Below are 18,272 nucleotides of genomic sequence, written 5' to 3' on the forward strand. Positions count from 1 at the left end.
AGCCATGATAAATTTTTTCAAGATAAAAAGTATTCGAAAATGTTTGTTAAAAGAAGCCACGGAAACTCTAGTGTTATCTTTAGTTGTTTCACATTTGGATTATTGCAATGTTATTTCGTATGGTATTTCTCAGAACGAATAGTTAAAACTTCAACGCATTCAAAACGTGTGCGCCAAATTGGTATTGAATGGCTCAAAGTATGAGAGTTCTAAACAGGCCCTATATGATTTATATTGGCTGCCAGTAAAAGCTTGAATCAGTTTTAAAATATTAACATACATGTACAATTGTTCTGTTGGTAAAAGGCTACATATTTTTATTTTTGTAATTAAGTTGTTTTATGGGTCTATAGTATGAATTGTGTAATAATTCATTCAAATCTGCCTGCTCTTAGGAGATAATCAACATTGAAAATCCAATAGATTCTATTGTATTTGAGTGTCATTACAGAGTTATCTCCCTTAATCTTGAATTCTACAGTGCATTCTATACAATTTTTATCTCCTATGAGCACGGGTTATACGAAAAACCAAATGTTAATTTCTGTTTACTGAAGCATTTTAAACAAAATATCAAAAATAAAAATAGGTAGGCTTTCCAACTATGTATCAAATTTTGCATGATTCTTAGCTGGGATGTTACTTAAATGTAAAGCAACATATCCATATGACGTTTAACAACGTCTTCAACAATGATTATCTTTAGAAGCAAGCAGTGAAACCGATAGGAGAGGAAATATGTGACTTAGTATTCCAGTCGATTCAAGTGGTCTCTTATATCCAAACGAACATGGTTCAAGCTACAACCGAAAATGTCAGTGAAAAAATGTATGGAACCCTATGGAATCCATAATTAAAAGGATATGGCTATAGGTTTCACAACTATCATATAACATTCAAATATAAATATAAATAACCAAATATGCATGAAAGCAATTACCCATTAAATTGTTTCATCATAAAAAAAATACTCATGTTTTTATCTTAAAAGATGAACTATCTATAATGACATTACATCGAAAAATATTTTTGTGCCAAAATTTATCAGAATTGTAATTTGTGGTCAGACATGTTTTAACACCAAATGGTTTTATGTATGTAAAGGTTTAATTTTCTTTATCTCTAAAACTGGTATAACAATGTTAGAATGAAATAATGTAACTAAGTAAGAGGCAGTCAAAAATGCCAGATATTTCATTATTATAGTACACACGTATTAAAATTCTAGCGAACACAGTGGAAATTCAGAAAAGGCATGGCAGATTGTCTACCATCTTCTGTACTCTTGTCGTAGTACATTAAAGGGTAGTCTGGGGTAATTTTCAGGGCACCACTGCATTCTTGGTAGTCAGATCCAGCAATCAAACATGTCGGCTGACAGATGTTTCCCTCGGTGTCATATACCCGTACGTAAACTGATTTCGTGTTAACTGTAGGTTTCTCAAAAGCCATCATTTCTAGTGATTCAGAATTTTTTATTCTCCCATCAAAATTGATGCAGTCTCCAAAATATCCCACATACAAAAGACCAAACGTGTCGATATTTATTGTGTAGTTTGTTCTTTGCCGTAGAAAGTCCTTAGAAGTTGCCTGATTCGATAGGAATTTGTCAGACATAACTGTTATCATTACAGGTGACATAACAAAGTTATCTTTCATATTTTCTGGGTAAATACCTTTGTTCAGAGTTAAGCTATTTATATCAAAACCTATATCAAGTCGATTTTCTTTCTTTTCACCTCTGACAAATCGACGTTTACGACCTTTTCCTATTGTTCTAGGGTCAATAATAGACTCGAGAAAAGGTTTTGTGCCTGAAGGCGATTTAGAATTTGATGCTGTTATATTTTGTGGTGGTAGGAACACAGTAGGTCCAGATATATCTTTTTTTAATGGTGGATCCATCGGGATTTTACCCTCTTCTGTATATCTGTATTTAACTTTGCTAAAGCCATCATTGTCAGTAAATTCATCGCGGGAACGTGAGACACATGCATTTATTCTTTTATTACAGTAAAGAAATTCATTTCTTCTGCCACACCCATTTGCACATGAAGGAGAATCGGCATATCGATAAATTTCGCTTGTGAATCGATTGCTATAACCCTCTTTGTTCGTCATTGAGGTATTGAGATTGTCCATTTTTCTATTTGGGGCGTGTAATGTTGAATTTGTTTTTGGGTAGTCCTCTGACGAATCTATTTCTAGTGTTTTCTGTCTCTCTCTGAATTTCTCACAGAGGTAATCAATATGACAATGTAACAGAAAGAAGACTGGGTCCATTGCTGAGAGATACAGGTCAGCCATATGACCATTAGGGGCGGCAACCCAACGATGAACAGCATCATGGTGAAGTTCCAAATTGTCATCAATTTTTGCAGCTGTTGGAGTTAAGATTTCTCTGTGATATCTTTTGGTAAAAACGTTTTTAATCCTGTCGGGGTTAATCAAAGAACTTCTTTCGCCTGGAACATTACGCCTTAAGAATGTTCTATCCGGTGTCATCTAGAATGCAAAAGGTCCGTTGTAGACAACTCCTTTTCCGTTACCTACCAATACCTCACTGAACATAACAGTATCTTCTGGTTTGTTCATGAGAAAGTCAGGCGTCGAATCCCAGTACGGTAAGGTCAGACCTCGTTTCTTAGTGCGAAGAGCGTCTTCATACCTTGTAAGTAAATAAAATTACTGATGTTGTACTTATATAATAGTTGTTGATAAACTGGTCGATATCATGATATTTACGACAGTCTAAATATTACGATATTGACCAGTTTATCAACAGCTATCATGTTTATTTCATTGAGGAAGCATATCGTTGATTTTTGTTGTTGTATATATAAACACATATGCCGTGAGTGTACTCTTGGTCGTGGATAAAACCTTTTGGGATTCGGTACTTGAATCAATTTTTTTGTTTTGTTTTGACCACCACCATCAGACTATGTAAACGCTTCAATGATTTGCACCGTCCGTGGGAGATCCCAACTGATAGCCAATGATGTTAAAAACGCTTCTCCCCATCATGTATTACAAATACCACATATGAGTGCAAACCTGGTCGAACAGTATTGAGTATATATGTTAGCACGAAAAACGAAAATTAAAGCAAGTATAGGAACAGTCAGTTGATGATCGTCGTCACTCATATCGAACCTTACAATTGTGAGGATAACCATTAGTGGTTAGTCAAAATAGTAACATTAATGATTCAAACTGAATACAAAAAAAAATATTAAACATAATTAAACAAAAAAAAAAACAATGATAAAAATTGATTTCCCTTGTTGTAAACATTGCACAACACGTCTTTACACCTGTAATGTATTCATAAAGCATAATAAAAAGGGGTTAAAAATCAATATATGAGCTATTGAAATCACCAGTAAAATGGAAAGTTTCGAACATCTGTCTAATCCGTGAGACATCTATTCAAATTACACAATCCATTGAACACAAAGAAATTCAAATCAAAATTTAAAATCTATTCAAAGTGCCCATTCAATTATTACACAAAGACAATGAAATTACAAACAAATAATTAGAAAAAAATAATTAAAAAACAATAAACGTTAATGAAAAAAAAAATGAACTATACAATGACACTAATAATGACACTTAATGAGGATACCTATGGAGGTCGTTTTCTCCCTCCTAAACTGTAAGCCCCCTCCCCTGTAGATCAAAAGGTCTCCATGTTTCCTTTATTGGTCCCCTTCCGGTCATCCAAGTTCCACTTCCGGTCATACCCAAGGTCCACTTCCGGTCCCCTCCCTCTACCGGTCACTTCCGGCCCACGGTCACCGGATATGACGTCATCCGCATGCGTATTGGGGTGCACCACCCGAAAAATGATACTTCTAAAACTCATAGTACTACTCCCATTCTCAAACTTTTAATCCAAAGTAATGGAAATCTCTTTGGGTCGAGTTGTTCGGCATAGGAAAACATAATGGTTCCTAACTGCAAAACGACTGTACAGTACTGATTTTTTATTACATTTAGTTTCGACTTGTATCGTTTTATTTTGTTTTGATTCATTTTGTTTCTTATTGTTTCGTTTCGATTTTTTAATCGATTCTTTTTGTTTCGCAATTTGTAAGTACCCAAGACATGGAGAATACTTATTACGTCATTTTCGTAAACACCTGTTCGCCATACTGTAGACTGTTATGGCCAACCGTACCATGGGAAAGCTACGATTCGAGACTGGTTCGGTTCTCAATCGCATTTACAAAGTATACGCAAGGTAGTACAATATAGTCATTTCTGAAAATTTGGTCTCATTTTGTTGAAATAAAGCTGTTTCGGGGCAGTCCGCACAGATTTCTAGTGTTTTGTCATAAAAAAGTGCATATTTTTGAAATCCTTGGCGTGTGGCGGTGCATGTCATTTATACTTAATTTAGTGATTATTATTTTAAAATCCAGTAGCCATTGTAACATACTGCAAAAAATATTATTGACGTTTAGTACAACTCAGCCAATTATTATGTCTTATAAAATATCAGGCACTTAGACAATACCATAGGATAAAAGCATGCATGGAGAAGGTGGTAAAAGGGTAAAAATAATAAGACCATTTTCGATTCATTCTCTCACAATTTCAGTTCCAAAAGTTCGTGCGAAATAAGGTATTTTGAAAATCAGCCATCTGATGCTGCGGAGAGAACCTAATACGGCAGGTGACTGAAACGTTCCGGATACCATTCTTCATTTAAATTACACCTGTTTACCATAACATATATTACATCTGTCTATGTATAAATCATTATCTACATATAAACAATACATTCACCAAATTTCAACTTTTAATTTTTAGTTTTACAAAATTTGACCGGGGTAACTTGATGTGCGAAACAGTGCGCCTTAATGTAACTGTATAGTGCACCCCAAATTAAGCTGCCTTGATACGCCTGACACCGGAGGTACAAACCGGATATTGTTGCTTTTTCTGGCCATATTCTAGTTACTTGGTCAATATCATATCTTAAGTAATTTGAAAGAATTATTTAGCCTTTCGTTTTAAATTAAGAACATATATACGTCATTGGAGACTCGGGGTTATATTCGAGAGAAACTTGTGGAACGAAAATATTACCCAAGGTTATTTCTGGCCATAAGTATGCAGAACCCAGTTGATAATACAACCATAAACGCTCCCGATTAAATCGCCAAAATGATTTCCATTTCGACTCTGGGAAAAAGTTTCGTCACTGACAAGAAAACAGCAAAAGTAGTCAAACTCATAACACTAGTAGTTAAAATGCTTACAGAACCAGTAAGTATCTATGCCATCCTAAAAAGTTTGGTCCTTTATGTGCTGATTCAATGGATAACCCCTGATGTGTTAAGGCAAAAGCGTCATACTTGTTTGGTTTGACTGACTACAAAATACAAATTAAGTATTTTATGAATAGCTTTGAAATCGTGCAACACTTTTATAAAAGGTTTGTCGATCTCCTGTGTTTTAGTTTAAACCTCCCGCTTCCATTACTGTTCATTATTTCTGGTATTACAAATGGGCGGCATAAAATTACCGCCAGGCAAAATCAGTTGAATCAGTAGTAGTATAATTAGTACAGAAAATATGAACAATAAATACGTGAAATTAAAAAAAAACAAAAACAACTAAATACATTAAAAAAAATATACATGTAAATCCAAGCCACAAGTTTCAAAACGTCTTGAATTCGTGGGAAAGTGCGTCAAGTATATGTTGAAATAATAATATTCTAGTAAAAACTACAGAAAAAAATAATTTGCCGATAATCAAGATCGGTCAAATCAGTAGTCAAAACAATACAGTTTGAAGATATAAACAATAAATAAGTGAAAATAAAAAGAACAAAATACAATAAAAAAAAATGTGTAAATTCAAGGCACGAGTTTCAAAAAGTCTTAAGCTCTGTGGGAAAGGTAGTCAAGTTCAAGATGTAATAACAACAAACAAGTTAAAATTGGAGAAAATTAATTTGAAGAGATATAAGAGATAAAAGATAAATTAATCACTTGTCATATGTCGAAAAACAACCTGATTTTCAACGTCGACATATATAAAATTATAAGGGAAACCAAGGGTACAAGGATTCTAACGGTATTATGATGTCATAATGCTATTTTTTGTTGTGACGTCAATGTTTAGGATCAACTTTACATTTACGACTTTTTGTGAAATTGGCACCAGGTGTGCCGGTAGGGAAACGTCCTCTGCTTTCCTAGAAACAACCGCCCGTCGAATTGCTAATAAATGTCACGTCCTCGGTAGATGAAACAGGAATGAAAAACAAGGACACAGAGAACAAATCTGTTCTTATGGTACATATGGATATATCATATGTTCCAGAAGCCTATTTTTAAGAAGTCTAATATGGATCAAAAAGTCTTTTCGACAAGCTCTAGTATCATGTATGACTTTTAAAATTAATGAAAACTTCATAGGTGTTAAAGGGATGTCGTCTCAGATGAAAAGAATATTGACAATACGGATGAGAAGTCATCGCGTCTGTCGTATAGTTAGATAATGAACTTTATCTCAAGTTTTTTGGGTAGCTGCGATAAATAAAATTTCGACTCTATGGTTGTTTATACATAAAACGTCATCTTTAAAGGCCGTAGCCAGGGGGCACGACGGATTCGATGGCACCCCCTCTTGAAAAAAAAAATCTTTGATTTACATATTAGCCTATAATTAAGTACTAGTCTATATAAGATTCAGACACTGCCAGTGGTAAAGTAATTCATGATGTAGAAAAACCCACAGACTATGTACAATCTATATATTTTTATCCCAAAAGTGCAACAACCAAATGAAAAACTGAGACTGGTCATGTGATCAGTAACTCTTTCTGAACAAGAAATTAAACTGAATTTGGTGGGTTTTTACATGCATAAATCACCTTCTGTTTTATTTTAGAAAGACTGCTATTTAAGGAGAAATTGTACTAGATAACCAAGTAAAATTGCTTTTTAGTGACCTGTTCGCATCCCCATTCAGAAAACCTGACTACAGCCCTGTCATAGCGGAAACTGAGATCGTAGGATTTGGCGAAACAATGTTCTTCCTTTCGGATATCATCAGCTATGAATTCATCCTCATAAAAATGAAGGAAATTTAAAGGGTCGATCGATTTAACTAATCAAGTATTATTGCATAATTAACCACGTTGATTAAAAGAACTGATGCTATAAAAGATGTTTGCAGTCGGAAAAAATCCAATTTCTAGAAATATATATATATATATATATATATATATAAATAATTGGACAAAACACATCCCTGTACGTCTGACCTTTTGAATGGTGTACAGTGAAACCTGACCAAACCGAACAGCAAGGGGATTTAAGGTCTTATTTGGTTTATAGAAAGGTGTTCGTTTTTAATCAGTGTACCTAACAATTAGACAGTTTGTCTTTCTTAAGGTCTCAAAGCCGTGACTTGCGGTCATTAAATACTGCACATAGACCAAGATTCATCTGTTTTGTTTATAATGTTACGACAAAATCAAGCTGTTCGTTTTGATATGTTTTTTTATAAAGATTTTACTGACAATTTGTGAAAAAAGAAAACTAATCTGTCGATTAAACCGGACGTTTACGAAAGATTCGAATATAATATTATGACGGACAGGTATTACGGGAGAAAGGTAAATAGATTTTCCGGCCACTTAGTTATGATTGTAAACTGAATTGGCAATACATGACAGATAAGACATGCAAGAAGAAGAAATAAAAAGATTGATATGTTATTTTGTCTGTACTTTAAAGTAGAGAGATAAACATTAACTACGCATGCGTAATCAATCAACAACACATGTCCCAGATAAAAAAATCAGTTCTTATTTATGATACACCTTTAGAAAATTTAGTTGAATAAAACTCAATTAAAAAAAAGATCTAACTTTAATTTAATGCTTTCGTTTTCAGTGGAGTCCGAGTTGCTCATTAACTTTTATTACTTTGTATGTATTACTTTAGTAACTTTATGTTCGTTGTTGTGTTTGTTTTCCTTGTCTGTTCTTTGTCCCTGGATTACATTCTTTTGATTTCCGATGTCATCTTGATTCTCTTGATTACTCTTTAATTAATTCATTCATTACCGAAAAAAAAACAATAATTAAGAGAAGGGATACTGAAAGAGTTCAGAAATTGAAATTGTCAGGATCTGGTTTAGACAGGTAAAATTACTACAGTTTGAATTGGAAGTTCTACGGGACTTACAGTTAGTTAGGTTTAGAGTGAAATCTGGTTTTCTTAGGGTCCGGTTTACAGTTTTCACTGTAGGAAATTATCCACAGCGTTGTCAATTTTTGACATAAATGAATGTTAAAAGTTTAAAGGTTTATTCTCTCTTGCAAATGCTATTCAAAATGTTCCGTCAACTTTTGTGGTAATGAGATAGTCAGTTATAGTTAATAGTTAATGGTAATAATAATTTAAATCAGATTGGTTGATTGATTGTTCTGGCCCGAACAGCAATATTTCATCAAAATCCAGGCGATGAACATAAATGGAGGATTAAATTAACATTAAATGGAGGATAAATTTAACATGAAATGATAACGAAATGAAAAAAAAATGGGATAAGGCACAAGGACAATAAGATCGACGGGTTTCGATTACCACTGGAAATAGGGAGAGGTGGGTAGGATCGGGCAATCTATCCTCCTGTGGCGGAACGCAAATTTTCCTACTCCGATACAATACCACAGCAGGGTTCTTTAACGAGCGAGAAACGTGGCATCTCTTGCATCACGTTGCACTTCTAAAGGCTAGGGTTCTGGACATACAACTGTAAAAGGTACTACAAATAGTTGAACTTTAAAAGAAATACTAAAATTGAAATTAAAATTAAAATTAAAATAAACATAAGCTTACTGACTCGCGGAAAGTCAAGAAGAATGACTCCATTTTTCATACCAACTTATATCAATAAATCTAATTTTTTAAATGCTAGTTCCGTTTTGTTAAAATAATTTTTCGAAGTTTTTCTTCTGTATTCTTAAAATATAAAAGAATGGTTGTCATTTATCTCATGAGAGGGGTTCTTTCATTTGCTCCTTCCCTGAATGAAGAAAAGTTATAATTTTATGGTCAAATTAATTGTTTGACTTCATCATACTAACCCCTATAATTCAATTTCCGTTTCATGAATTTTATATTTCCAAAAGGTACAACTTTTCATTTTTTTTTCATATGGCCGCATACCGCATCCGTTGAAAAAAACTAGTTTTCTAACTAAGAAATCAAGCCCATCAATCAAGGGTTATGAATAGAAAAACATAATAGAAGTAAAATATCTAAGTTTCAAGTATATCCAAGTGTTTCCTGAAAACCAAATTTCTGTTCTTAATATTGAAAATGTTAACAGATCTTACACATACACATACCGTGTCTTTTTTCAGTGCCTTAATAGCGTCAAAATAATCTTCTATTTCGTCGTCGCTCAACGTCCTGAGCTCTTTTCTGACTCTAAGTCGTCTTTTACCACTCTGACGACGTAACCTACGATTAATATTTCTACCTAGAGAGTCAATCCAGTCAACAGCTGTTCTATGTATTCCAATGTTAGAAATATTGCCATAGACCTGAATAAGGTAGCTTTCTAGACAATTATTCTGTTGGTCGACAGTTTGAGGTAAATGTTTAGAGTAACATTCATCAAGTTGACTTGGGAGATCATCTTGGTATATGCGAGCAAAAGTAAATTTTGTCAATATCCAAAACAGGAGGATAGGTTTCATAACGTTTTCCTGAAAAGGAAGGTATATCTGATCAAGAAGACTAGACAATAGCTTAATTAAGTCCCACCTCTCATTTACAATAAACATAAGAAATCTGATGAATTAAAAATTATGAAGTTACTTAATGAAGATCCATCCTAAAAAGAGAGGTAATTAAAAAAAAACATAATATATATACTGTATATAAATTAACATATATTTATAGAAAAACATTCCTCTCCTGAAATAATAAAAAAAATCGTTGCAGATAATAAAGGAAATTATTGACTTATGTTCGAATATTAGCCTAAATATGATAAAAAGTGCCAATACAATATAAAAAACAAAAGTGCGCCAATATAGGATCTAGCTGTCCAATACGGCTTTTACCTGTCCAATACATACATCGTATTGGACTGGTTAAAATCCATTTTGCCGTAGCGTATTGAACAAGTTAGTCAATAATTGATCCTCGGCTATAAATATTGGACTTCGGCTACGCCTCAGTCCAATATGGCTAGTCTCGAACCAATAACTAAGCCAATATGGAAACCCTTACGCAATAATACTATTAATATCAAAGACGTTCTTTGTAAATATTATATTTACCTGTCATATTTATATCTAAGTATTTTCCTTTACAATAACCAAATGATAAGCTTTAGAAAAGTATGCGAGTGGAGCGTCTATCAAAATGAATTGTTATCAAAAGAATGATTTTTGAATTTTTGTATCAAGCAAGTAAGCAAAACAAAAAAAAAGCCACACACCACCAGAGACAACTATTGATATCACAACGATCACAGAACTCTGAAATTCAATAAATGAAAATAATATACAACATTATTTTACATGAAATTACGGCAAAAATTCTTTGACACCCTAGTATAAAAAAAACTGAAGTGAAAGACATCCCCTGAAAATGAATTTACCTTTTAATTTCCTGGAGAGCAGTTAAATAAGTCTTTCAATCCAGTCTTAGTTTATATAAGAAAATATATCCTTGTCTGTTTTTTTTTTTTTTTTTTACTTTTTCTTGGAAATTGTCCTGCTTTTTGAGTAAGCGTCCTTGACAGCAGAATGTTTTGTAAAAACAACAGATGCCTTTAATTGTAACGGCATACGTGTTAAAAGCATTATTAATCTTGGGAATACATAAATTCTCACTTATTACATAATATTAAAGTTGTTTTCCGCTAGTAGCATTCTTAGATATATTTCATACTTACATACAAGCTCGATTCTGAAGTTACATATTGTTTAAAGCAGCGATACTGCCATTTTTGTAAAAAAAAAAACAAAACTTGTTTTAATAATTAATTTTGTTTTTGTTTTTTGTTAGTGTTTTTGTTTTGTACAATATATATAAATTCATATTGTACCGGTGTATGTGTTAAAGCCTTCCCCTGATGCAAATTTCTGATGAAATACAATTAGTAATCAAAGACTGAAGTCTTCAAAGTCTCTAATCGTCAAATATTCACTGTCACTGATTTTGGCGTACTTCAACGTCCGAAATGGTACAAATGCGAGATGCTCTAAAATCGTGGGACTTCTGCAAAAATCTTGGTTCCTTTGATATTATTGCCGTTATGACCCGAATGGCTAAATATAGATATCGCAGAAAATAGGTAAAATTACATAAATTCAATGCTAACCGATCATTTTATCTTTTAATGTAAAATCCCGTTTTAATACACGCAAAAAACACGCATAGACATGCGTATGCAATCTTTGGGTCGCTTATGGTATTGACAGGGAATCAGTTTATGAACCAGATTAAGCAGCTGCCAATGAATATTTATAAATATCGGGGCGTGCCAATGCATATGACCTATAAAGTCTAGTGACTAGCCTCATTGCCTGAAACGGAAACTGGGTAATGTTCAAAGCTAACTGGTCATTTCATATAATATTCCCGTTTCTCATTCAAGTAAGAAACACACGTAGAACACACGTGTGTGATACTTAAGAGGTACATCTTTTTATCGCTGTTTTGTTTAAAATCCCTTTGATCTTACTATACGATAATTTTCAATCTCACGCCAGTCTCAAATTTGAGATGATCTTGAACTTTGTAGAAATAATCAACTAGAAACATAAACACTGTAGAGAAAATGAGATACAAACATGGAAGAACTTAATGTTTTTTTTATTATTATTTATTCAGTGTGGAAGTAAGGCACGGAGTTCTTTTATCCAAAACCTTTCCCTCTACAACATCTGTGGATTAGTTATTGTAATGAATGACCTCGGATATTGTTTAGACAAATTGTTCCAATTTAATTGTTGTAACTTTACCGTTATCTACATGTAGACATATTAAGTATATGTATCCGATTTGACATAGCTTTCCTGTCCACATTCATCTATCCCAGATCAGTCATTTTATGAGCAACTCTGCTGGTGTTTCTAGAAAAGCAAAGGACACTTACCCTTCCGGAGCATCGGGTTCGTGCTCCGTTAGCTCATTTACTTTTGTTTCCGTGTGCGTTTTATCTTAAGGTTATTTCATTTTTTTAGTTGTGTTTTCTTTTTTTCCTGTCTAGTCGTTATCCTTGGCTTTTATTCTTTATTACCGTTCGAATTTGGTTTCATCGATTCCCCGTTTATATTTGCCGTATTTCCTTGTATATACAACTGTTTTCTACTTAAGAAATAAGAAGTTTAAACATATCCTGGTAATTTGTTCTTGGATTTACACTGCTCCATTTGGTTTCCATTTGATACTTTTTCCGATTTATTAAATTAGCCCTGATTAATATAAACTCCAGTGCGCATACGCTAAAACGAATTTTATCTTTATATTATCGAAAAATTTTGCGGTATCAGTAGTTAGTTTACCTTTTGATACTCACTGACGCAGAAATGAATATGAGAGAAGAAATTCAGATTTGGCTTATTTTTCTACATGCAGGTATAACGTTGCTGTCTTTGTATTAGCTAGTTTTTTGCGTTATACTATTTAGAAATACAATAGTTTTGTCATATTTTACAGTAATATGAACATAGAAAGTGTTGGTATAGCAACCATATCAATATCCAGCAAATATAGCAATAAAGACTTTCTAGTATTTTACTTTGATGACTTTTTTTTTTAACAAAAGTTACAAATTTATCTAAATGTTCTCATTGCTTGCTTTTACACCCATTAGTTTGGGGGGAAAAGCTAATCGCTAGAAAAATGCTTATATTCATTTTATACAACACATGCTTTATAGAAAAAAATAATAGCAAAGCTTACATTTAAACAATTACGAGAGGCGCGCCCTGGGCATACTTTGAACCCGTTGAGATTTTTATGTTTTCGGTATTCATGCTTTTGTTAATGATCTCTTTGGTCTTTTTAAAGCATTTTTTTCACGTGAGTGAGAAAAATAAGCATTAAAGCTGCTCAATGAAATCCGGTATTTCTTTTACTATTGAAGACAGAAATTCCGCAAAGTTTCTGGGGTTCTGTTAATTTTTTTCAGTAGTGAGTTCAGTCCTGGCTTTAATGTGAAGTTCTACTTTTATTAGGTCTGTTTAATATTTAGCTTTCGTATGTCTCAAGACAACACAGCTGTACTTAAAACCAAGGTAAATATTCGTACAATCTTTGCACCATCTGCCATATTTATTTAACAGAAAGGTTATGACACCGTTTTGCATCGTAACAAAAAATGACAACGAACTGAAATAAATGGAAGTCTTTCATGATGATAATAATTTCGACTCTAATATACATTCTATATTACAGTCGTAAATTACTGATTGATTATATACAACATGAAGTTATATTTACATTCTTGACTCGATTTTGACCACTGCTTAACATAGTGCAAGCGGACTTGTTGCTATAAATGCCAGAACAGAGAGGTTAAAAGACATACGACCAACTTGCATAGCAAACGTATAGTCTAATATCCATTCTATCCGCAGTTCTGGATAATATAGGTTTTAACTTCATAATAAATCTATTCTGACACTGAAGGTCAACCATTATGTTATACTTAAAGAATATAATGTATTTTCAGGCGCTTGTTTGCTTTCTAAATATTGTTTCACCAGATTTTTCTGACAGTTTTTCCAGTGGCATTTCCTTAATTAGGTTAAATTGATTTTCATGTTTTAAGTGTTTCTAAAGTATTAAAATAAAGAATTTTTTTAAATCCTAAAATGTAGTATATATATATTGTTTGACATGCTTTTGATAAAGTAAGATTATTTAAAAAAAAAATCATTATTGATTTAATTAGACTTGTACTTTCAAAGGGCATATTCTTAATACAGGCAATATGTGAATTGTCGGAATAGTTAAAAATATTTTGTAACGCTTTTCTAAGTTACTACCATTTTTAAGTAAATATATCTATTAAAATACTAACAATTTGGTTTAATCTCTGTGGAGATGCCACATCTCTCTTCAAAAGAAAAAAAAACCTGTACAACGAATATAGAATTGCTCAACAAAAAAAGATATAACCGAAATAACACATACAAAAAAAAAAAAAAACAAAACAAAAAAAAAACAAAAACAAAAAAAAAATCAAAAGTAAATGAGCAACTCAGACTCCACTGAAAACGGGGGCATTGACCAAGTGCACAGGTAGGGTAAGCGTTCTCAGCTTTTCAAGAAAAATCCGAGTTGCTTAGACATTTCACGTCCGGTGTTGAAGAAAAAAGGAATACTATGTCACGGTGAACGGTTGTCATGATGCAGATTCATACCATAACGATTCACGAGTTCACGACCATTAAATTTTTGTAGTAATGACTTTCATTTTGTAGCAACTAAACCTGTTTCCACTAAACCTAATTGTAAGGTGTCAAATGCAGTACAAAAAGTCCGCGTTGTTTCGATAAGTTGTGGCATCACGTACGAGTTATAATATGAAGTTGACTTTATAGTGTGTTTTTTCTCGTGTTCTTAAAATAAATACGTCGTCTACATATTTCAAAATGAGATCAAAGTATCTGGTTAAACGATGTACATCTTTTTGGATGAGCCAGCTATTAAATAAGCTTCATAAAAGTGAAGGAATAGGTTATCCAGAAGTGGAGCGCAATATGTTCCCATTAGAATGTCGACCGTCTGTTGAAAACACGCCAACCACATTGGACAAACATGTTTTCGACGAAAACTTCCAGCATTTTGACAACACCGTCGGAATAAAAAGTTGTTTTGGAAAGCAAGCTTTTATTGTGGTAATGTTAAAGTGAAGATGTAGATCTATATGATCAAAAATATGATTTGTCATGAAGTGTTCTTTTCTAATCAAGTTTTCAACTTATAATATTTTACCATATATGCATGGAATTTATAAAAATTCTTTGTAAGAAAGATTTGCAATTCTTTTACGTAATATACAATACCATGAATATCGTTCTTGCAACATTCAAGTTTATTTTCTTTGTCTATTGCATACTAGGTAAATAATTACATCAAATAAGTATTAGTGCATTGACTTTCATAGATTTTTTTTATATGAGCTCATAACTTCATGTAGTCTTTACAACTTTAGAAATATATTGGTTGTAATAAGAAAGTACTATGAAAATAGTACATATAGAGATTAGATGGTAAAACGTCGGGTTTTACATTATTATCATTTGATCGTCCTTTGGTGTAATGAATGAAATATATAATGCATACAATCCTTTTATTAAAAAAGTATATACTTTACTCTTACCTGACACATATGAATATTAATCTTGTTGGTTACAGGCAGAATTTATAAAATCGATGCAAACCATTCCGCCGTGTAATTTTTTTAACACTGATCACCAATCACACATATTGTTGAAAGACTTGAATTTTAAGAATTTTTTTAAATTGACTAGAATTTCAGAGATTTAGTGAAATGCCTGGAATCAGAAAATGGTTGTTCCGATATGCAATAATATATTTTTTTCTATAGCATTGTTACAAATGCCGTTAGTTTGGTTAATTTTCACATACATTGCAATAGAATCAAGAAATTTACAAATAAGAATTTCAAGTAAAAATACCACGTTTTAAAATATTATGATATGACAAACGTATCAATGATAATGAAAATTCTACCACAAAACGACTATGTATAAACTTTGCTTTTACTAAATTTTCTGGTTGTATATTACTAATCAACAAAAATATGTAAATATGCTCTATTGGTAGAGCAAATGTATAGCAGTTGGAAACTTGTTCAAAATAATTCTTTGTCTCGATCAAAACACTAATGTCTTTAAACTTATATCTATCGAAGAACAATGACAAGTTAAAATGTTTATTTCAAGTATTGAACAATTTAGGACTTTAATCTAATAATCAACTCTAGAAATTGCTAAAAGTGTTTTAAACAATGCATTAAGATACTTTGTTTTATGTATATCTTAACTAACCGGTCAGGAAAGAATAATAACAGGATAATTAATTGGAAAGAATGAATAACCAAATTATGGTCACGAGTACTGAAGAACGTTTAGATTTAACGAATGTGCGGAATTTGTTCCACGCACGTGTAAAATCTCTATATCTCTCTTTTTGGTTATTCACGATAATAAATTGATAATTCTATTTACCATATACATTTCCTCCATATTTCCTATTTTCAACATACAATTTAAATTTTGTGAATGGGGGATTAATATTCGTGTTGTGACGTTTTAGCGGGAGAAAGTCCGAGAGTGAAATTAACGAATTTATTTCCTAGTCTGAATTATCGAAATTTTTTACACTCTAAACATTCGGTAAATCACAGCTTTCTATATGATAATTCAATTTAAGCATGTGTAGCATTCTAAAACGAAGCAGAGAAGAACAACATACTGAATGACTTATTGGTCAATAACATTTCATTATCCGCAAATAATGAATGATAAAAAATTGTAATTTAATATACATGGACATGACTTAATAATCAAATTAAAGCAAACAACGGTGCTTATATAAAATAGACGAAGTTTTACGACAGGTGAATATCATTAATAATTTTTTTTTAAAGATCTGTACATAATACAATAAAAACAACTAACGAGAGGCATGTTTAATAAATACAAAAATGCCATACATATATATATATATATTGCAAATATTTCGATATGCTGTACACATGTTTCAAGAAGTGATAGTTTATCACAATTTCCATATGATACTTTTTGAATTGTTTTCTTTAACCTGATAATGTTATAAAATCAATTCTTAATTAAACTATCATGAAATGACCAACATTACATTGACGAGAAATGCATGCACTGACTTGTTTTGGGTGACAAGTGCAATTCATCCTCGCACCTGCATGGAAGACCAAAAAATGTGTAAAGACAAACATTTTAAATAGTTTATTTGCTTTAAACCCTGTGTGCGATTCATCACAAGCATGAAAAGATAAAGTATTGAAAAGCAAACAACAAAATATTTGAAATGTTTGCTTTTCCCAACCATGTAGGTGTAGGCCTATCAAGATTATCATTTGAAATTTAAACGAGCACAAATCATAAGATTGCTTGTTTTTTATATTGATATAGTGTGATGAAGTTTTTAAATTATGTAACAAATGATAACAGAAACACATTTATATCAACTGGAAGACTTTCATACAAATAAATGAATGGGTCTAAACAATTATTAAATACGCGTGGGCGACATTATTGATTGTCGCAAATCTCCATGCTCAGCTTTACCAGCTCATGACCAAGAAAAATTAACAAAGTCTAAAAAGGCGTTTATTTATTTAATTAAAAAAATATAAATAAATTCATTTTCACTGATGAAAATGAGATCACACCATATAGACGAGCCTAACTTACCGGTCAGGAAAGAATAATAACAGGATAATTAATTGGAAAGAATGAATAACCAAATTATGGTCACGAGTACTGAAGAACGTTTAGATTTAACGAATGTGCGGAATTTGTTCCACGCACGTGTAAAATCTCTATATCTCTCTTTTTGGTTATTCACGATAATAAATTGATAATTCTATTTACCATATACATTTCCTCCATATTTCCTATTTTCAACATACAATTTAAATTTTGTGAATGGGGGATTAATATTCGTGTTGTGACGTTTTAGCGGGAGAAAGTCCGAGAGTGAAATTAACGAATTTATTTCCTAGTCTGAATTATCGAAATTTTTTACACTCTAAACATTCGGTAAATCACAGCTTTCTATATGATAATTCAATTTAAGCATGTGTAGCATTCTAAAACGAAGCAGAGAAGAACAACATACTGAATGACTTATTGGTCAATAACATTTCATTATCCGCAAATAATGAATGATAAAAAATTGTAATTTAATATACATGGACATGACTTAATAATCAAATTAAAGCAAACAACGGTGCTTATATAAAATAGACGAAGTTTTACGACAGGTGAATATCATTAATAATTTTTTTTTAAAGATCTGTACATAATACAATAAAAACAACTAACGAGAGGCATGTTTAATAAATACAAAAATGCCATACATATATATATATATATTGCAAATATTTCGATATGCTGTACACATGTTTCAAGAAGTGATAGTTTATCACAATTTCCATATGATACTTTTTGAATTGTTTTCTTTAACCTGATA

The 18,272-nt window shown here is 32.1% G+C and overlaps 3 protein-coding genes across 5 annotated transcripts in view; 1 reads left to right on the forward strand and 2 right to left on the reverse strand.

The window, feature by feature from the left end:
- Positions 1 to 965: 965 nt before the first annotated feature.
- On the reverse strand, positions 966 to 10,718 carry LOC148615701 (tyrosinase-like protein 2). The gene is made up of 4 exons (XM_088582203.1): positions 10,654 to 10,718; positions 9,389 to 9,751; positions 5,274 to 5,386; positions 966 to 2,668 (listed from the first exon to the last, which is right to left on the reverse strand). The coding sequence occupies exons 2-4, from the start codon at positions 9,740 to 9,742 to the stop codon at positions 2,506 to 2,508; spliced, it is 630 nt and encodes a 209-aa protein (XP_088438329.1). The 5' UTR covers positions 9,743 to 9,751; positions 10,654 to 10,718; the 3' UTR covers positions 966 to 2,505.
- LOC148615702 (uncharacterized) lies at positions 1,225 to 2,505 on the reverse strand. The gene has a single exon (XM_088581700.1). It carries the CDS (start codon positions 2,503 to 2,505, stop codon positions 1,225 to 1,227), a length of 1,281 nt encoding a protein of 426 aa, XP_088437826.1.
- Positions 10,719 to 12,556: 1,838 nt separating the features above from the next.
- LOC148615703 (uncharacterized) overlaps positions 12,557 to 18,272 on the forward strand; it is a 53,482-nt gene continuing 47,766 nt past the window's right edge. For all 3 annotated transcript variants that reach the window (XM_088582205.1, XM_088582206.1, XM_088582207.1), the window contains exon 1: positions 12,557 to 12,638. In XM_088582205.1, coding sequence (XP_088438331.1) covers positions 12,590 to 12,638 — 49 coding nt within the window. In that variant the 5' untranslated portion in view covers positions 12,557 to 12,589. The remainder of the gene's footprint in view (positions 12,639 to 18,272) is intronic.

Source organism: Perna viridis, chromosome 5 (genome assembly GCF_037379345.1).
Source record: "Perna viridis isolate PV_CMFRI_1.1 ecotype Kerala chromosome 5, ASM3737934v1, whole genome shotgun sequence".
NCBI classification, from domain to species: domain Eukaryota; kingdom Metazoa; phylum Mollusca; class Bivalvia; order Mytilida; family Mytilidae; genus Perna; species Perna viridis.